The sequence below is a fragment of the Seriola dumerili genome, unplaced genomic scaffold (assembly GCF_002260705.1).
Source record: "Seriola dumerili isolate Sdu_G_001 unplaced genomic scaffold, Sdu_1.0 BDQW01000011.1, whole genome shotgun sequence".
Taxonomy (NCBI): Eukaryota; Metazoa; Chordata; class Actinopteri; order Carangiformes; family Carangidae; genus Seriola; species Seriola dumerili.
Window position 1 is genome coordinate 3077453 of NW_019174266.1, and position 20813 is coordinate 3098265.

General features: G+C 33.9%; 1 protein-coding gene across 1 annotated transcript in view; it reads right to left on the reverse strand.

The window, feature by feature from the left end:
• Nucleotides 1-14018: 14018 nt before the first annotated feature.
• Nucleotides 14019-20813, reverse strand: part of LOC111223705 (C-myc promoter-binding protein-like) — a 74588-nt gene continuing 67793 nt past the window's right edge. Inside the window, exons 29-34 of the mRNA XM_022747949.1 lie at nt 20002-20182; nt 19414-19668; nt 18881-18998; nt 15176-15338; nt 14738-14802; nt 14019-14155 (exon numbers count right to left, since the gene is read on the reverse strand). Of these exons, the coding sequence (XP_022603670.1) occupies nt 14019-14155; nt 14738-14802; nt 15176-15338; nt 18881-18998; nt 19414-19668; nt 20002-20182 (919 nt within the window). The remainder of the gene's footprint in view (nt 14156-14737; nt 14803-15175; nt 15339-18880; nt 18999-19413; nt 19669-20001; nt 20183-20813) is intronic.

Genomic DNA, 20813 nt, shown 5'->3' on the forward strand with positions numbered 1-20813 from the left:
AAAAAAGAAACAGGGACACCTAGTGCCATGGTAGAGAGGTCTTCACATATGAAATTTTTATGCCTTACTATACTATGACTTGATATGCCTTGCTATACAATGTTTTTTATGCCTTTTTTATGCCTTACTATGCTATTACTTTTTGTACCATACAATACTATGACTTTTTTAAGCCTTACTATACTATGACTTTTTAGTCCTCAAGGTACTATGACTTTTTTATGCTTTACTATACTATGATGTTTTTATGCCTTACTATATTATGACATATTTATGCCATACTATACCATGATTTTTTTCTGCCTTTTTTGTGCCTTACTATACTATGACCTTTTACGCCTTACTATACAATGACGTTTTTATGCCTTATCATACTGTGAATTTTTATACGTCATGATACTATGACTTTTTTATGCTTTACTATACTGACATTTTTATGCCTTACTATATTATTACATTTTTATGCCTTACTATACTATGACTTTTTATGCCTTACTATACTATGATGTTTTTTTGTCTTTTCATGCCATACTATACTATGACATTTATATGACTTTTATACCTTACTATACTATGACTTTTTATGCCTTACTATACTATGATGTTTTTTTGTCTTTTCATGCCATACTATACTATGACATTTATATGACTTTTATACCTTACTATACTATGACTTTTTATGCCTTACTATACTATGATGTTTTTTTGTCTTTTCATGCCATACTATACTATGACATTTATATGACTTTTATACCTTACTATACTATGACTTTTTATGCCTTACTATACTATGATGTTTTTTTGTCTTTTCATGCCATACTATACTATGACATTTATATGACTTTTATACCTTACTATACTATGACTTTTTATGCCTTACTATACTATGATGTTTTTTTGTCTTTTCATGCCATACTATACTATGACATTTATATGACTTTTATACCTTACTATACTATGACTTTTTATGCCTTACTATACTATGATGTTTTTTTGTCTTTTCATGCCATACTATACTATGACATTTATATGACTTTTATACCTTACTATACTATGACTTTTTATGCCTTACTATACTATGATGTTTTTTTGTCTTTTCATGCCATACTATACTATGACATTTATATGACTTTTATACCTTACTATACTATGACTTTTTATGCCTTACTATACTATGATGTTTTTTTGTCTTTTCATGCCATACTATACTATGACATTTATATGACTTTTATACCTTACTATACTATGACTTTTTATGCCTTACTATACTATGATGTTTTTTTGTCTTTTCATGCCATACTATACTATGACATTTATATGACTTTTATACCTTACTATACTATGACTTTTTATGCCTTACTATACTATGATGTTTTTTTGTCTTTTCATGCCATACTATACTATGACATTTATATGACTTTTATACCTTACTATACTATGACTTTTTATGCCTTACTATACTATGATGTTTTTTTGTCTTTTCATGCCATACTATACTATGACATTTATATGACTTTTATACCTTACTATACTATGACTTTTTATGCCTTACTATACTATGATGTTTTTTTGTCTTTTCATGCCATACTATACTATGACATTTATATGACTTTTATACCTTACTATACTATGACTTTTTATGCCTTACTATACTATGATGTTTTTTTGTCTTTTCATGCCATACTATACTATGACATTTATATGACTTTTATACCTTACTATACTATGACTTTTTATGCCTTACTATACTATGATGTTTTTTTGTCTTTTCATGCCATACTATACTATGACATTTATATGACTTTTATACCTTACTATACTATGACTTTTTATGCCTTACTATACTATGATGTTTTTTTGTCTTTTCATGCCATACTATACTATGACATTTATATGACTTTTATACCTTACTATACTATGACTTTTTATGCCTTACTATACTATGATGTTTTTTTGTCTTTTCATGCCATACTATACTATGACATTTATATGACTTTTATACCTTACTATACTATGACTTTTTATGCCTTACTATACTATGATGTTTTTTTGTCTTTTCATGCCATACTATACTATGACATTTATATGACTTTTATACCTTACTATACTATGACTTTTTATGCCTTACTATACTATGATGTTTTTTTGTCTTTTCATGCCATACTATACTATGACATTTATATGACTTTTATACCTTACTATACTATGACTTTTTATGCCTTACTATACTATGATGTTTTTTTGTCTTTTCATGCCATACTATACTATGACATTTATATGACTTTTATACCTTACTATACTATGACTTTTTATGCCTTACTATACTATGATGTTTTTTTGTCTTTTCATGCCATACTATACTATGACATTTATATGACTTTTATACCTTACTATACTATGACTTTTTATGCCTTACTATACTATGATGTTTTTTTGTCTTTTCATGCCATACTATACTATGACATTTATATGACTTTTATACCTTACTATACTATGACTTTTTATGCCTTACTATACTATGATGTTTTTTTGTCTTTTCATGCCATACTATACTATGACATTTATATGACTTTTATACCTTACTATACTATGACTTTTTATGCCTTACTATACTATGATGTTTTTTTGTCTTTTCATGCCATACTATACTATGACATTTATATGACTTTTATACCTTACTATACTATGACTTTTTATGCCTTACTATACTATGATGTTTTTTTGTCTTTTCATGCCATACTATACTATGACATTTATATGACTTTTATACCTTACTATACTATGACTTTTTATGCCTTACTATACTATGATGTTTTTTTGTCTTTTCATGCCATACTATACTATGACATTTATATGACTTTTATACCTTACTATACTATGACTTTTTATGCCTTACTATACTATGATGTTTTTTTGTCTTTTCATGCCATACTATACTATGACATTTATATGACTTTTATACCTTACTATACTATGACTTTTTTTGACTTTTTTTTGGCTTACTATAATATGTCTTTTCATGCCATACTATACTATGACATTTATATGACTTTTATACCTTACTATACTATGACTTTTTATGCCTTACTGTACTATGACTTTTTATGCCTTACTACACTATGACTTTTTATGCCTTACTATACTATGACTTTTCATGCCTTACTATACTATGACTTTTTTCTGACTTTTTATGCCTTACTACACTATGATGTTTTTCTGACTTATTCTGCCTTACTATACTATGACTTTTTATGCCTTACTATACTATGACTTTTCATGACTTACTATACTACGACAGTTTTTTACGACCTTTTATACCTTACTATACTATGATTTTTTATGCCTTACTATACTATGACATTTTGACTTCTTTTATACCTTACTATACTATGATTTTTTATGCCTTACTATACTATGACATTTTGACTTTTTATGCCTTACTATACTATTACTTTTTTTATGACTTTTCATGCCTTACTATAATAAGACGTTTTTATGACTTTTTATGCCTTACTATATTATGACATTTTTTTTTACTGTTTATGCGTTACTATACCATGACTTTTCATGCCTTATTATACTATGATTTTTCATGCCTTACTATACTATGTCTTTTTATGCCCTACTATACTATGATTTTATATGACTTACTATACTATGACATTTTTATGCCTTTTTTTGCCTTACTATACTATGACTTTTTTATGACTTTTTTTTTTGCCTTACTTTACCATGACTTTTTATGCCTTTTTTTGCCTTACTATACCATGACTTTTTATGCCTTACTATACTATGACTTTTTATGCCTTACTATACTATGACTTTTTTATGACTTTTTATGCCTTACTATACTATGACTTTTTATGACTTTTTATTCCGTACTATACTATGAACTTTTTATGCCTTACTATACTATGACTTTTTTATGACTTTTTATGCCTTACTATACTATGACTTTTTATGCCTTACTATACTATGACTTTTCATGCCTTACTATTCTGTGACGTTTTTATGACTTTTTATGCCTTACTATACTATGACTTTTTTATGACTTTTTATGCCTTACTATACTATGACTTTTTATGACTTTTTATACCTTACTATACTATGACTTTTTATGACTTTTCATGCCATACTATACTATGATATTTTTATGACTTTTATACCTTACTATACTGTGACATTTTTTCGACTTTTTATTCCTTACTATGACTTTTTAATGACTTTTTATGCTTTTTTTTGCCTTACTATACTATGACTTTTTTATGCCATTTTTTTGCCTTACTATACTATGACTTTTTATGCATGACTATACTATGACTTTTTATGCTTTACTATACCATGACTTTTTTTGCCTTACTATACTATGACTTTTTTAATGCTTTTTTTTGCCTTACTATACGATGACTTTTTATGCCTGACTATAGTATGACTTTTTATGTCTTACTATACTATGACTTTTTTATGACTTTATTTGCCTTACTAAACTATGACTTTTTTATGCCTTTTTTTTGCTTTACTATACTATGACTTTTTATGCCTTACTATACAATGACTTTTCATGGCATCCTATACTATAACATTTTTATGACTTTTTATACCTTACTATACTATGACTTTATGACTTTTTATGCCTTACTATACTATGACTTTTCATGCCTTATTATACGATGACTTTTCATGCCTTACTATACTCTGACATTTTTTACTTTTTATGCCTAACTATACTATTACTTTTTTATGACTTTTTATGCCTTACTATACTATGACGTTTTTATGACTTTTTATGCCTTACTATACTATGATTTTTCATGCCTTACTATACTATTACTTTTTATGACATTTTTTGCCTTACTATACTATGACTTTTCATGCCTTACTATACTATGATGTTTTTATGACTTTTTATGCCTTACTATACTATGACTTTTTTATGACTTTTTATGCCTTACTAAACTATGACTTTTTTTTTACTTTTTATGCCTTACTATACTATGACTTTTTATGCCTTACTTTACTATGACGTTTTTATGATTTTTTATGCCTTACTTTACTATCCTAAAGGAGTTGCACACAGGCTGCTTACTATACTATGACTTTTCATGCCTTACTATACTATTACATTTTTATGACTTTTTATGCCTTACTATACTATGACTTTTTATGACTTTTTATGCCTTACTGTACTATGACTATTTTATGACTTTTTTGCCTTACTATACTATGACTTTTTATGACTTTTTGTGCCTTACTATACTATGATGTTTTTATGACTTTTTTTGCCTTACTATACTATGACTTTTTATGCCTTACTGTACTATGACTATTTTATGACTTTTTTGCCTTACTATACTATGACTTTTTATGACTTTTTGTGCCTTACTATACTATGATGTTTTTATGACTTTTTTTGCCTTACTATACTATGACTTTTTATGCCTTACTATACTATGACTTTTTATGCCTTACTTTACTATGACGTTTTTATGATTTTTTATGCCTTACTTTACTATCCTAAAGGAGTTGCACACAGGCTGCTTACTATACTATGACTTTTCATGCCTTACTATACTATTACATTTTTATGACTTTTTATGCCTTACTATACTATGACTTTTTATGACTTTTTATGCCTTACTGTACTATGACTATTTTATGACTTTTTTGCCTTACTATACTATGACTTTTTATGACTTTTTGTGCCTTACTATACTATGATGTTTTTATGACTTTTTTTGCCTTACTATACTATGACTTTTTATGCCTTACTATACTATGAAGTTTCATGCTTTACTATACTATGACATTTTTCTGACTTTTTATGCCTTACTATACTATGATTTCATATGCCTTACTATACTATGACATTTTTAAGACTTTTTATGCCTTACTATACTATGACATTTTTATGACTTTTTATGCCTTACTATACTATGAGTTTTTATGCCTTACTATACTATGACTTTTCATGCCTTACTATTCTATGACGTTTTTATGACTTTTTATTCCTTATCATACTTTGACTTTTTATGACTTTTTATGCCTTACTATACTCTGACATTTTTGACTTTTTATGCCTTACTATACTATTACTTTTTTATGACTTTTTAAGACTTTTTATGCCTTACTATACTATGACTTTTTATGACTTTTTATGCCTTACCTCACTATGACTTTTCATGCCTTACTATACTGACATTTTTATGACTTTTTATACCATACTATACTATGACATTTTTTTTGACTTTTTATGCCTTACTATACTATGACTTTTTATGACTTTTTATGCCTTACTATACTATGACTTTTCATGCCTTACTATACTATTACTCTTTAATGACATTTTTTAGACTTTTTATGCCTTACTATACTATGACTTTTCATGCCTTACTATACTATTACTCTTTAATGACATTTTTTAGACTTTTTATGCCTTACTATACTATGACTTTTCATGCCTTACTATACTATTACTCTTTAATGACATTTTTTAGACTTTTTATGCCTTACTATACTATGACTTTTCATGCCTTACTATACTATTACTCTTTAATGACATTTTTTAGACTTTTTATGCCTTACTATACTATGACTTTTCATGCCTTACTATACTATTACTCTTTAATGACATTTTTTAGACTTTTTATGCCTTACTATACTATGACTTTTCATGCTTTACTATACTATGATTTTTTATGCCTTACTATACTATGACTTTTCATGCCTTACTAAACTATGACATTTTTAAGACTTTTTATGCCTTACTATACTATGACTTTTCATGCCTTACTATACTATGATTTTTCATGCCTTAATATACTATGACGTTTTTATGACTTTTTATGCCTTACTATACTATGACTTTTTATGCCTTACTATACTATGATTTTTCATGCCTTACTATACTATGACGTTTTTATGACTTTTTATACCTTACTATTCTATGACATTTTTTTGACTTTTTATGCCTTACTATACTATGACTTTTTTATGACTTTTCATGCCTTACTATACTATAACATTTTTTTGACTTTTTATTCCTTATCATACTATGACTTTTTATGACTTTTTATGCCTTACTATACTATGACATTTTTTATGACTTTTTTACCTTACTTCACTATGACTTTTCATGCCTTACTATACTATGACATTTTTTTGACTTTTTATGCCTTACTATACTATGACATTTTTTATGACTTTTTTACCTTACTTCACTATGACTTTTCATGCCTTACTATACTATGACATTTTTTTGACTTTTTATGCCTTACTATACTATGACATTTTTTATGACTTTTTTACCTTACTTCACTATGACTTTTCATGCCTTACTATACTATGACATTTTTTTGACTTTTTATGCCTTACTATACTATGACATTTTTTATGACTTTTTTACCTTACTTCACTATGACTTTTCATGCCTTACTATACTATGACATTTTTTTGACTTTTTATGCCTTACTATACTATGACTTTTTTATGACTTTTTTACCTTACTATACTATGACTTTTCATGCCTTACTATACTATGACTTTTCATGCCTTACTATACTATGATCTTTCATGCCTTAATATACTATGACGTTTTTATGACTTTTTATGCCTTACTATACTATGACTTTTTATGCCTTACTATACTATGACATTTTTTTGACTATTTATGCCTTACTATACTATGAGTTTTCATGCCTTACTATACTATGATTTTTCATGCCTTACTATACTATGACATTTTTATGACTTTTTATACCTTACTATTCTATGACATTTTTTTTACTTTTTATGCCTTACTATACTATGACTTTTTTATGACTTTTCATGCCTTACTATACTATAACATTTTGAGTTTTTATTCCTTATCATACTATGACTTTTTATGCCTTACTATACTATGACATTTTTTTGACTTTTTATGCCTTACTATACTGACTTTTCATGCATTACTATACTATGACTTTTCATGCCTTACTATACTATGACGTTTTTATGACTTCTTATGCCTTACTATACTATGACTTTTTATGCCTTACTATACTATGACGTTTTTATGACTTTTTATTCCTTACTATACTATTACCTTTTATGACTTTTTGTGCCTTATTATACTATGACTTTTCATGCCTTACTATTCTATGACGTTTTTATGATGTTTCATGCTTTACTATACTATGACTTTTTTATGCCTTTTTTTGCCTTACTATACTATGACTTTTATGCCTTATTATACTATGACTTTTTTTTGCCCTTTTTTTTGCCTTTTTATACTGACTTTTTTATGACTTATTTTTTCTCCTTACTATACTATGACTTTTATGCCTTTTTTTTAGCCTTTCTATACTATGACTTTTTTATGACTTTTTTGCCTTACTATGACTTTTTTTTCCTCTTTATACTATGACTTTTTATGACTTTTTTTTGCCTCACTATACTATGACCTTACTATACCATGACTTTTTTATGACTTATTTTTTCTCCTTACTATACTATGACTTTTATGCCTTATTATACTATTACTTTTTTATGACTTTTTTTTGCCTTACTATACTATGACTTTTTATGCCGTACTATACTGTAACTTTTTTATGCCTTTGTCTTTGCCTTACTATACTATGACCTTACTATACTATGACTTTTTTATGACTTTTTTGCCTTACTATGACTTTTNTTACTATACTATGACTTTTTTATGCCTTTTTTTGCCTTACTATACTATGACTTTTATGCCTTATTATACTATGACTTTTTTTTGCCCTTTTTTTTGCCTTTTTATACTGACTTTTTTATGACTTATTTTTTCTCCTTACTATACTATGACTTTTATGCCTTATTATACTATTACTTTTTTATGACTTTTTTTTGCCTTACTATACTATGACTTTTTTATGACTTTTTTGCCTTACTATGACTTTTTTTTCCTCTTTATACTATGACTTTTTTTGCCTTTTTTTTGCCTTACTATACTATGACTTTTTATGCCATACATTACTATGACGCTTTTATGCCTTATAATATTGTTACTTTTTTTATGCCATTTTTTTTTGCCTTACTATACTATGATTTTTTATGCCGTACTATACTATAACTTTTTTATCCCTTTTTCTTTGCCTTACTATACTATGACTTTTTTTTAACTTTTTTTTGCCTTACTATACTATGACTTTTTATGTATTACTATACTGACTTTTTATGCCTTACATTACTATGACACTTTTATGCCTAACGATATTGTTACTTTTTTATGCCTTTTTTTTGCCTTGCTATACCATGACTTTTTTTGCCTTACTATACTATGACTTTTTATGCCTGACTATACTATGACTTTTTTTTGTCTTTTTTTTTGCCTTACTGTACTATGACTTTTTTATGCCTTTTTTTGCCTTACTACACTATGACTTTTTGATGCCTTTTTTTTTTTGCCTTACTATACTACGACTTTTTTATGCCTTTTTTTTGCCTTGATATAACATGACTTTTTTTGCCTTACTATACTATGATTTTTTTATGCCTTTTTTGTGCTTTACTATACTATGACTTTTTATGCGCCACAATACTATGTCTTATTTATGCCTCACTATACTATGATTTTTTGTGACTTACTATACTATTAGACAATTATTATATTGAACTTGGCATCCCCCCCGCTTACAATCATGACCTTCAATTTGAAAGCAGCACATCTTCGGTGCAGGGACCATCACCTCCATGGTCTAATGGCTCAGTCACACCAGCATTTAAATATTGGTGAAATCTTTGACCAAAATAAAGTAATTTCTATGGAGTTCAATGGAGAATCAACATGTACTTGTGGAGGAAAAGTAAAGATGTGCATAGCCTCTATGTAGAGCAACTCAACCCGTTAGCACCACCTATTTTGTGAGGACTTGCAGATGGCCTCAGCTGTATTTCACGCTGAATGCGTACTTTAGCATATTTAAATGGATTTAGCATTAAATGTTCACATTTAATATCTGGAATTTAGCATTTTAGTATATGCTAATGTTAACAAGATAACTAGAGGAATGTAAACATGGTAGCCCTTTGATACCTGCCATTACCATAGAACAAAGAACAATAGAGACCGACTAACAGTTTAGTTAACGTTCACTATTCCTTACTAAAACACATTGTGTATCCTTGATGTCTAACAAACATTCCTTCCTGATAAAACATTTGAAAAATTGTTAAAATCCTGCATTGTTAACATCCATGTTTTCCATCTTGCAGTTTTCTTCACTGACTTTGTGGGAGCATTTCTACATCTCCAACACTTCAACAACAAAAAAAACATACAAAAAAATTGCATCACTGCTTTAAAAAAAATATAAAGAAGCCAAAAATGAGAGTGTAAGTGATTTTATTTACAGTTAAACAGTCCCGTAGATCTGGTCACTGTACAGAACCTTCACCACATCTAAAGGGACCTTAGCACGTGAATAATCTGTTATAAAATGTGATTTCTACAAAGGGCGAGTTAAAATTTACATGGCCCAGATTCTGCAAAATCATTCATTTGTACAACTTTTTTTTTCTTTTTCTTTTTTTTTAACACAACAAAAATCCACAGATGGATGGCAGCCTTTCCGAGCTGCTGACATCGTAGTCGATGTGTCCTCTCCTGGACCCGCTGAGCTTTTCAGGATGAAAGCAAACAGTTCACTTCCTCGGGGCAAAGTGCTGATTTTCTTTTCCAGTATTTGTTTCCTCTGCCATAAATCACACACATGGTTGACATTCATGAGACCTTCATGAGCTTTGACTCAAGGTCCTCCTTCAACCATAGCGTCAGTCTGTCCGTCATGTTTAATTAACATACACATGAAAACAAGAAGTAATGTGTGGTGACACTGATAAGTTTTTATCCTGACAAAATCCAGTTCAATCCAGAATCCATTTGATCAGGGTTTTTCTCCTTCACCTTCTCTTTGCACTCTTCAAAACTTAAAATAATCCATGACAAATATGTTATATATATAATTTTCATAATTTTACAGGGAATAAAATCAGAACTTCAGCTTTATGCAGAAGTAGATGTGAACAATGATTTTGTATGTGTATCCAAAACATTTTTCAACACATTTTCAATTTTGGATACACATTTACAAACCTCAATATGTAAACATGCAAATATCAAGTTACACATTTGCAAATCTTTAACATTATAGTCCTGATTTACTTTCTGCTTATCCACGTGGTATTAAGTACACATGGCATTTTTGAATGAAGTTTAGGTGAAACTTTTTTATTTATTTTTTCTCTGATAGCTCAAAATCACACAGTGTGAAGGGCCTTCGAGGACATTTGAAGACAGTATCTGACCTCTTACAATTTTCAGCGCCTCCATTGTTTTTTCCTGAAAAATCTGAACACTGATATGGTTTCAATTTTGCCGTTTCTGCATTTGTTATGCATGAGAGTAGGTAGTTATCCGTGTGGTAACAGCATCATGTGTTGGTATGGTAAGTTTTTGAAATGGTAAATTGACTTGGAAATGAACTTGAGGGTCTAGATTTGCCTCAGAGTCAGAGGGATATACAAGTTCTGTTCAGTGTGGCTCTAACACGTTGATATGTGCTGAAACAGGAAACACTAATGAGAACAGCTGTTTGTTACTGCACTGTTAATATTTCCTGTGAAATGAGAATCCCTTTTTGGCCTTACTGTGATATTGCCGAGATAAAGCTGCTGTGTGACCTTCATACACCAGATACTGAAACATTTGACCTTGGGGATATTTGATAGTGAAAAAAACAACAACAAAAGAAGCAAACATCACCTCTGAAAATAATAAACATCTCAATTTTGCAAATTATGCAACTGACTGAAGTCATTCAAAACTGTCCCAGGCCCAACACGAGACTGCATCAACATTCAGATGTGAGGTTGAATAACGAGAGGCTGGTTTAACAACGTGTACCGCAAAATCATAAGCGCCACACGTCTGTAGTGACGGCCTGGGTAAAGCTGTTTTCTGAGATTGATAAGGTTGAGGTTAAAAACATTTCCCTGTGCAGTGAGTTGAATAATGTCTGAATATAATGTATTCCGATCCCTTGCTCAGTTCCTTATTTCTATTTAATTATTATTTTAATGGCTCAACTTTCTCTATTTGTATTTTTCGTGTTATCTCAACATTTCAATCCTGTTTGCTTTGTTTTCGTGGTCAGAAAATGAGAATTTATAGTCAATAAAAAAGCCTAGTGTAAGTGCAGTCGGATTCTTTTCTTAAGTCCTTATGAATTCTCCTTCACATCTTTCCTTGACCTCATGACGTTGTTCATCAAGGTCAAGGAAAAGTGGTTAGGAAAGGAGATTACTTTGACTTTTCGACTGCTGCCTGGGAGTTGGTCATATCAGTTTCCCTGTTTCTGAATTGACTGAATTGAGGAAGAAGTGAAAACTTTAATTATAATCACACAATTATAAAAGTTGATTATAAGTGTTGCCTACAAGATACAAGGTAAAAGATTTTAAGTTTTAGAAATCAATTAAATGATAGGAGCTTTATGAATCTGTCTTTATATTGAACTTTATGACCTTAAACGTCAGTTGAACCAGGTCTTCAGCCGGAGTTCAGGTGATTTCTACAGGACGCAGAAATAGCAGCAGAGGTTTAACCCTCCTCAACCCTAAAGTGCAGCTAAGGTAATGACAGAGCAGCAGCCCCATCCTCATTGTAGGGTTAGGGTTCAATCTAAGTTGCAGTCTACCAGAATTTTCCTTTAAGAAATGTGAAGAACTGTAAACCTCCATGTGAAGGTTTACAAATGTTTTCCAGAGTGTCTGTTGTATATTTGTATATTTAGAACAAACCGTTCATACTGTAGTGACCTTAAATTCATCTCTCAACTCGGGTAAAACCACAGAGATTAATGTAAACGACATCTCTTGACCACAGGTGTGTGTTTCTCAAACATCCTCCCTTCATCGCAGTAAAAGTAACACTGACATTATCTTTGTTAAACAAACTGCTTCCACTAGTGAAGAAAACTTTAAAAAGTTATTGTTCATATGATGATGAATTATTGAAAGTTAAAAAAAAAAAAAAAAAAAGCTTTGTAAACAAACCTAAAATATACTGTTCTGGAACAAACTTTACATTAAAGAGTAGTGAAAGGTAGAGCACTGTTGTAGTGGAGGGGCAGCACAGAGAACATTTAACTTCAGGTACTGGACAAACATTTAAAGGCAGCTTAAAAAGTGGTTTTACACATTTAAATTAGGGCTGCAACTAATGATTATTTTGACGATAAATTGATCATTCCTTTGTTTCGTCTGGTATCATTCTTAAATTTGGTTGTTTTGAAGATATTCAGAATATTTAGTATTTCTGAATAATGACTGAAATGATTAATCAGTTTCTGTGGATTGACCGATCACTGCAGCTCTAATTTAAATGTTTTTTTTTTATGCCCCAACTCATAAATCACTGAAACTTAGTCATTATTTACAACAGACACTAAATCCCTACTGTAACATCTTTTCCACATGAGCAGCGGGTGTTGCTGCGAGACAACAAACACCCAACGACTACAGGACACAATAAAACACTACGCCCGACAAAAAGAAGACACTGCAATAAATAAAGCTGACTCTGTATAAATAGACTTCAAGTTAAAATATTGCTAGTATTAGTCTTCATATACTGTATGACTATACAATATAAATGCTGCATTTAAAAAAATCCTCTACTGCTTTAATAATTTTCACAGGATTTCCATAGAAAGCAGGTGAGTCTCACTCGACGACACTGGATGAAGTGGTGTTTATGAACGTGTGAGTGGAGTTTCCATCGTCGCTTAGTGGATATAAAGTCTGTAAAACTTGTTTTTCTTTGTTTTGTTTCAGGCTACATGACGCTGACCACAGTCAACTGTACCTTTATGATCACTTACTGAGTTTTCTCTGAACATTACGGTAGTGCACATTCACAGTCTTCCAACAGGTTTCCTGAGCTCGTCTTAAAGCAATGACATGGGTGGTGAGAGTTGATCCTGGTGTGTGAAGGTGAGCGTTTACAGGTAAGGCTCTCCGAACGTCCTGCGACACTCCATGACACCCGTGCTGGGAGGACGGTCACAGTTATGGGTCAGCTTCACCAGGCTCGGCACGAGGCGGTCGTACGCCAACTTGTACTCGCGATCAAAGGCGTCTGAAGGAAGAAGAGACGGACGTTTTTACAACTTCTTTCCTTTAAACCTCATATAATCATTATTTTTCCATTGTTAACAGATCAAACGACTGCACACACTAGTTGTGACAAACCCACAGAGATATCAACCGAGCACTTAAGTGTCTTTAAGCTCAATGTTTGGGTTTTCCATTCTGCAACTTTACTGTTTTGGTTCAGTCAGACTGACACAGTTAGAGAGCAGCAGGTGAACAAAGTGGAGCATTTAGCAGCTGGAGAGCCAGATGTTTCCACCAGGAGTTCAAAAACAGAGCTAGAAGAAAGTGAATGTTGGACTCATACTAACCAGGAAAAAAACGTTTGTAAATTAGGTAAGTATTTGCTAACATGTTCCCAATAAACTTGTATATAATGTGTCAAAATTTTTGCTTACAGCTTGTTTCTGCTGCCCCCAAGTGGCCAAAAACACAAACTGAAGGAAACATTCAGTGGCACTGGTGCAGAACAATGATGTGTAGGTTATGTGCAGGTTATGTGCTAAACACATAAATGGATATGTGACAAAATGACATGTAATCCCTAAAACATAAAATGAGGACTCACCGATATCGATGTTATCTTTTCCCAGAGCCACCAGGGAGAGGAAGAGGATGTCTCTGTACAAACTCCTGAAAAGAAAAGAGCGGAGGTAGAGGAGTGGAGTTTTCTCTCAGTTAATGACAGCGTGATTTAAGTTAAATTTAAGTCTTTGCTCTTACGATACCAACACATAATGAAATTTGCTGAGCCTGTTAGGAACAACATTAGCTTAGGTTAATAAGGTACATACAGAGAATTGCCATGGAGCGAGGTGCTAATGGATTTACAAGACAAACACGGCCTTCACACCAGGTTCTCAAACACTCTGACTGTTTTAAAAAGTCAAGCTGTCTCCTTTAAACCTCACGTTACTGTGCTTTAGGTGAATGTTAATTTTTTCCAGTGGTGATTGCTCTGGAGTTAAATAAATAAATGCGCCTCATACGACACGCCCCCGCTGACCTTTGCCTCTTGACCCCGAGCGTCTGACCCAGCAGCTGCAGCAGCTGAGCCATCGGTCGGCTGACGTCGTTCCTCTGGATGCTCTTCACCACACTCTGCAGCAACTCCTCGCTGAGCGGCTTCTCCTCCTCCGGGACCGGCCGGGACAGAGGGTAACCCACATCTACCAAAACACACACACACACACAGTTCAGCAGTGGACTCGTCATATTAGAGCTTAAAACATACAGAATAACAATAATGATGATGGTTTGAGCATCATCTGAGTGAGTACTTGGGGCTGGGTATCTGTACCAGTATAAAATACCAGTAAAAGTAATCATAATTAAAAATAACTGTATTTGCACTGGTAAGAAACAGCACTTAATTAGATGTACAGCATGTGGTGAATAAAAGCTTGGTATGTATTAAGCATTTCATCAAAAAAAAACCACACACACACACACACACAATCATAATTTTTGTATTTTCAACCTCTGAACAAAACTTTTTTCGGCAAGATTGTAATTTTAACGTAAAAGAAAATGGTAACACTTTAACCCTTCATGTTTAGCATTTACAAGCAGAATATAAACATTCAATACATTATTTATAACACACTACAATGTAGTTGTAAGCAGATGTAAGTGTTTATTAACGTATCATTTACTCTTCCTGTGGAGACAAGTCTGTAGAAAGATAATGACTATATGTTCAGTGGGATAAAGTCATCAAGAAGAAAATATTTTAGTTTAATTAGAAGTCAGATTAAATTTAGATTCACAAATAAAACAACAATTATTGGACTGAAATTAAAATATTTAGAGTCGTGCTGAAAATTTCAAACAGAATCTCTTGATTTAGGTGAACACTGTGTATTTAATGTGCTTCGTTTCCCTGGTGTCAGTCAGCTTCGGTCAGATGTTACCAAACTTTGAACAGATGAAGGACTCGTTATGCCTGATTAACAAGTCGATCAGGTGGCTGTCAAAAAGGTAATAAGTTCAGTCCATCTGACCAGTCACAGTTTAATTATAATTCTATTTAATTCTAGTTCTATTTCACAAAGTAAGACTCAATATATCGAAATGATCACCAATAACATTAAAAACTACATGACCAAATGAGGCTGAAATGATTAGTCAGTTAATCGACTAGTTGCTCTGCAGAAAAATAACAGAACAATCAAACTATTCTAATAATAATTAGTAGTTAAGGTCATTTTTCAAGCTCAAATAGTGAAGAAAATGCCAAATAATCTCTGATTCAAGCCTCTAGAATGACAGAATTTCCTGTTCACCTTTGTCATATCATTGGAAACTAAATAAAAAAAAGCCATGGACAGTTACAGTTTATGTTTATGTATCATCTTTGATTGTTTTGATAGAACAGCATTACAGATGTTTCCTTCCTGTTTGGTGCAGCTGGATGAAAGATGAAGGAACGCTGAATGTGAAGGTTCAGGATTGGCGGCGTGAAGCGGCCGGTGTTCGGTACCCAGCCCTTTAAGCACTACAGCGACATACCAAACTGCAATGTCCATGTTAACAAGTGGAAGAACACAGCGGACATTCAGCAGAGATGCAAACCAACAGTCAAATACAGAGCAGGACTGTATTTGAGACAAACACGTTCCACGTCAACAAATAAAAAACAAACAAAAAAAACAACCCCCGTGTCGACATCATCATCATCAGACTTCACACAGAGACACTGAAACCACGACAGGTAGAGGCTGACTTTCCACAGACGACACCGCAATGCATCAAGCACAGAACACACAGCACACAGAGAGACAGCAGGCCTGAGACAGGACAGTCAGAGCACAAGCAACAGGACTCATCTGTGGGAGTCTGCGGCAGAGGTGAACACTCACTCTCTAACAACAGAGTACAATTAAGCCCTGGAAGACAGAGAGCAGACAGAGCCTGTTAGCACAGAGATTAGCCGGCTGCCTCCGCGCCTCCATCAAACAATCAATTACTACAGACCGGGCGAAGCGACGCACACGTCTGTTCATTTACACTGATCACAAACCCAGCTGCTGTGCAGGTGTTCTCATGATCAATCATCACATTGATAACGTTGCGGTGCTCTGAATTCATCACTGGTTTTTTTTTTTTTTTTTTAATGCCTCCGCGCCGTCCCGTTCCCGTGGACACGACATCCCAGTAACACCTTGACGGTCGTTCGAATTTGGCGCAAACTCTCACTGGGTCTCAAGGATGAACTGACGGGATTTTGCTGGTCAAAAGGTCAAAGGTCAAGGTCTCCGTGACCTCACAAAACTCGGTTCTAGCTTTGTGAACGCAACATCTCCGTAACACCTTGAGGGAATTTATTTAAATTTGGTAAAAACGTTCACCTAGACTCAAGGACGACCTGATTAGAATTTAGTGACTTAAGGTCAAAGGTCAAGGTCACGGTGACCTCACAAAACATGAATTTGGCCTTGTGTACGCAATATCTCCAGAACTCCTCAAGGGAATCCCTTCAAATTCGGCACAGACATTCACTCGGACTCAAGGATGAACTGTTTAGATTTTGGTGGTCAAAGGTCAAAGGTCAAGGTCACAATGACCTCAGAATATACTTTTTAGCCATTACTCAAAACTTCACACAGCAATTATGACAACATTTCACACAAATGGTTAATATTTTATATGACTCTGGATAAACAGGGGTGTGAGTGAGTGGAGGAGGCAGACAACCACGAGTCGGTTATTCTCGTTTTCACTGTTGTAACTAAATGACAAATAAATGTGTTTGAGGTTTTTCACACATTGAAGTGGCAATAGAAAACCTTTTTGCTTTACCTTATCATTATAAGGTAAATGGACGACGCAATTCTTTCTGCCAGCAGGTAGGAAATCTACCAGGAAAACAAAGGCTCGATTTACGGCACAGAGGAAGTGCGTCTGCTCCTGCTACTTCTGAATCTGCTACTTCAAAGTGGGATTCTTACAGCTGTTTCCTTCTTTGGTCAGTAGCCAGACTGATAGACAATGTTGCTAATGCTACTGCTAACGGCCAGAACAAATACAAACAAGAATGAGATTGTTGTTGATAAATTGTCTGTTGCCAAAAAGTAACTCGCATTTTAATCCAACAATAAACAGCAATCACCAGGTTTCCATCCGAAGGTGGCGCAAATTTCACCCAAATTTCTAGAAAATTGGCAAAATAAAATGCTAATTGATTCTTTATCTCCATCCATCAGGAGAAGAGGGAGGAGCAGGATGAAGTAATTCAAAGAGCAGCAGTCAAAGCTTAAACAACCAGACACAACACATGTATGCCTGTAGCATATATCAGTTTGAGGAAGTCTCGTGTTGTCCGTGGACGTCATCACATCGCACTTTGCTTTTATCGCTACACCGATTTTTCCACATACATGCACACACAAAACTCAATTCAATATTTCATTCCACACATTTTGAATTTTGTTCTTAGTCTCAGTCGACTCCTGCCATAACCCCCCCCCACACACACACACACTTTTTATTTTCTAGTATATAAGGTATTTTTTTTATTTTTCTCTTGCTGCTTTGAAGATCATTAAAGTTTAATTCCACTGCTTCCTCACTTCAAAAACCCTTCCCGCCAACTGGATCCTGTTTCAGCAGCAGTCAGCGCTCGTGTGAGAGGTGAGTAAATTACCTGATGAATATTTAACTGGCCTGTTCTGCAGACATAGACAGAGAGAGCGAGAGCACTGTGACTCACTGTATGTGTTCCAGAGGATGTAGAGGGGCTGGATGGGGTCCTGGTGCAGCTTGAGGTTGTCCCACAGGATCTGGATCAGTACGTGTTTACTGTCCTCCGACATCCAGTGACGAGGAACCTGACGAGGGCCGAGGGAGAGGGAGGCACTGTGAGTCAGTCTGTCAAACTAAAACCTTCTATTCACTTAATTTAACCTGTAAATGGGCCCATTATTATTACAAAATTCATCAGTATTTGTTTTTAAACATCACAACAATCCAGGTAAGTTTTCTCTTCAATGTCATGACACAATAGGAATTTATAACTGTGATGATTTACTATTTTTTCTGGGGAGTGCACAGAAACATCTGCATGGTTTTTTATTTTTTCAATGAAGATCTAAAAAATTGAGGACAATTGAGCTTTAAATTGAAATTACAGGTAAATCCACAGTCTGTGTAGCTTCCTGTATAAAATCTAACAATCAACAACGACGCCTTAAAAACTTGTTTTTGCTGAACTTCAGTGGTTTTGTTCTTCTTCAAGTGTCTGACCTGGGAGTCCCTGTTGCAGTGCTCCGAGGTGAGAATGAGACCGGGTAAGTTGCTGGGCAGGTCCAGCCGTCTGAAGTACCAGACCAGGTTCCAGTAGATGATGGGATGATGGTCCACCATGTCGGCCTCAGTGATCACCGGGTCGCCCTCGTTCTCCAGAAGACTCTCCAGCTCCTTCCACAACACCAGCGGGCTCAGGTAGGGAACCGTCACTGGCTCAGGGTTGTGGAGCCGCCACTCCATGCTCAGTGGATCCTGGGAGGGACAACGATGATAGAAGTTAGATTTCTTACTGCCATGAGCAAAGTAAATGGGGTGGGTGGGTGACAGGAGTGAGCTGAATGATTTGCTGTTGAGCTCCACAAAACGTATAGGTGGGAATGTGTACGTAAAGTAAAGTATTTGTCACTTCAGTTGCTAAAGAAAATAGTCTGATTTAGGTTGCACTGCTTTGCATTTTATTGTCAGGGTTCATAGCTCTCGTATGAAACTTGTCTTGAGACCAACTCATAGTTTCTTAGTCTTTAACGAGGACTAGAGTAAAACTCAACTGCACTAAATGACTGAAATAGTTGTGTTGAGACATACCGTGGTTTCATTGAGACGGCTGGGCAGGCTGCCTGACGTCGGCACACAGCGGTTAGGTCGGGATGCTTGGTCCATAGGACCAAAGGCGCTGACGCTGCGGGCCATGGGCGCTCCGGGGGACAGCGCCCCCTGCCGGCGCTCTGGGGGGATATTGATACCTTGAGTCCTGGTTGATCGCGTCCTGAGAAGACACAGAGAGGACTGTCAGCTTGTAACACCAACACACAACTCAGCTCACAGTCACAACAACAACATTTAACAAATCACAAGAAGCTGCAGCTTTATTTCTGTAAAAAGGTGTTTTCAGTTAAACGGTGAATGAAAGTGTGGTGTCGTTGTACTTTCTGCTTGTGTGCAGAAATATGCACACATGCATTTCTTTTTGTCACTTTTATAAATGATCTCAATATTGTGGAACTGGCTGCACATGCATGACGCCCAATTTCCACTCCTCAGTTGCATAAATGGACGTAGCGACGCCCTTGAACATCTGTATCCACTGCTCATGACCTGTCAGTGAGAAGACGGCCAACAGGAAGTGCAGGTTCACTGATGGCATTGCATCGGTGAGATTCTTCAACAGCACCAGAACAGCTGTGACTACACACGACGTTACCCACGGCTCCTACAGCCAGATACCACAAGTTTTATCAAACAAATCCAAGCAATCATCGTGTTGATATCTCAATCATAATTTATTGAACATCAGACGGATGATCAATGAGTAGTTATAGAGGGCCTTATAGACGTTCATGGTACAGGACTCAGGTTGTGAGGACTGAGGACACGACGAGGCCTGAGACTTCTGTCTA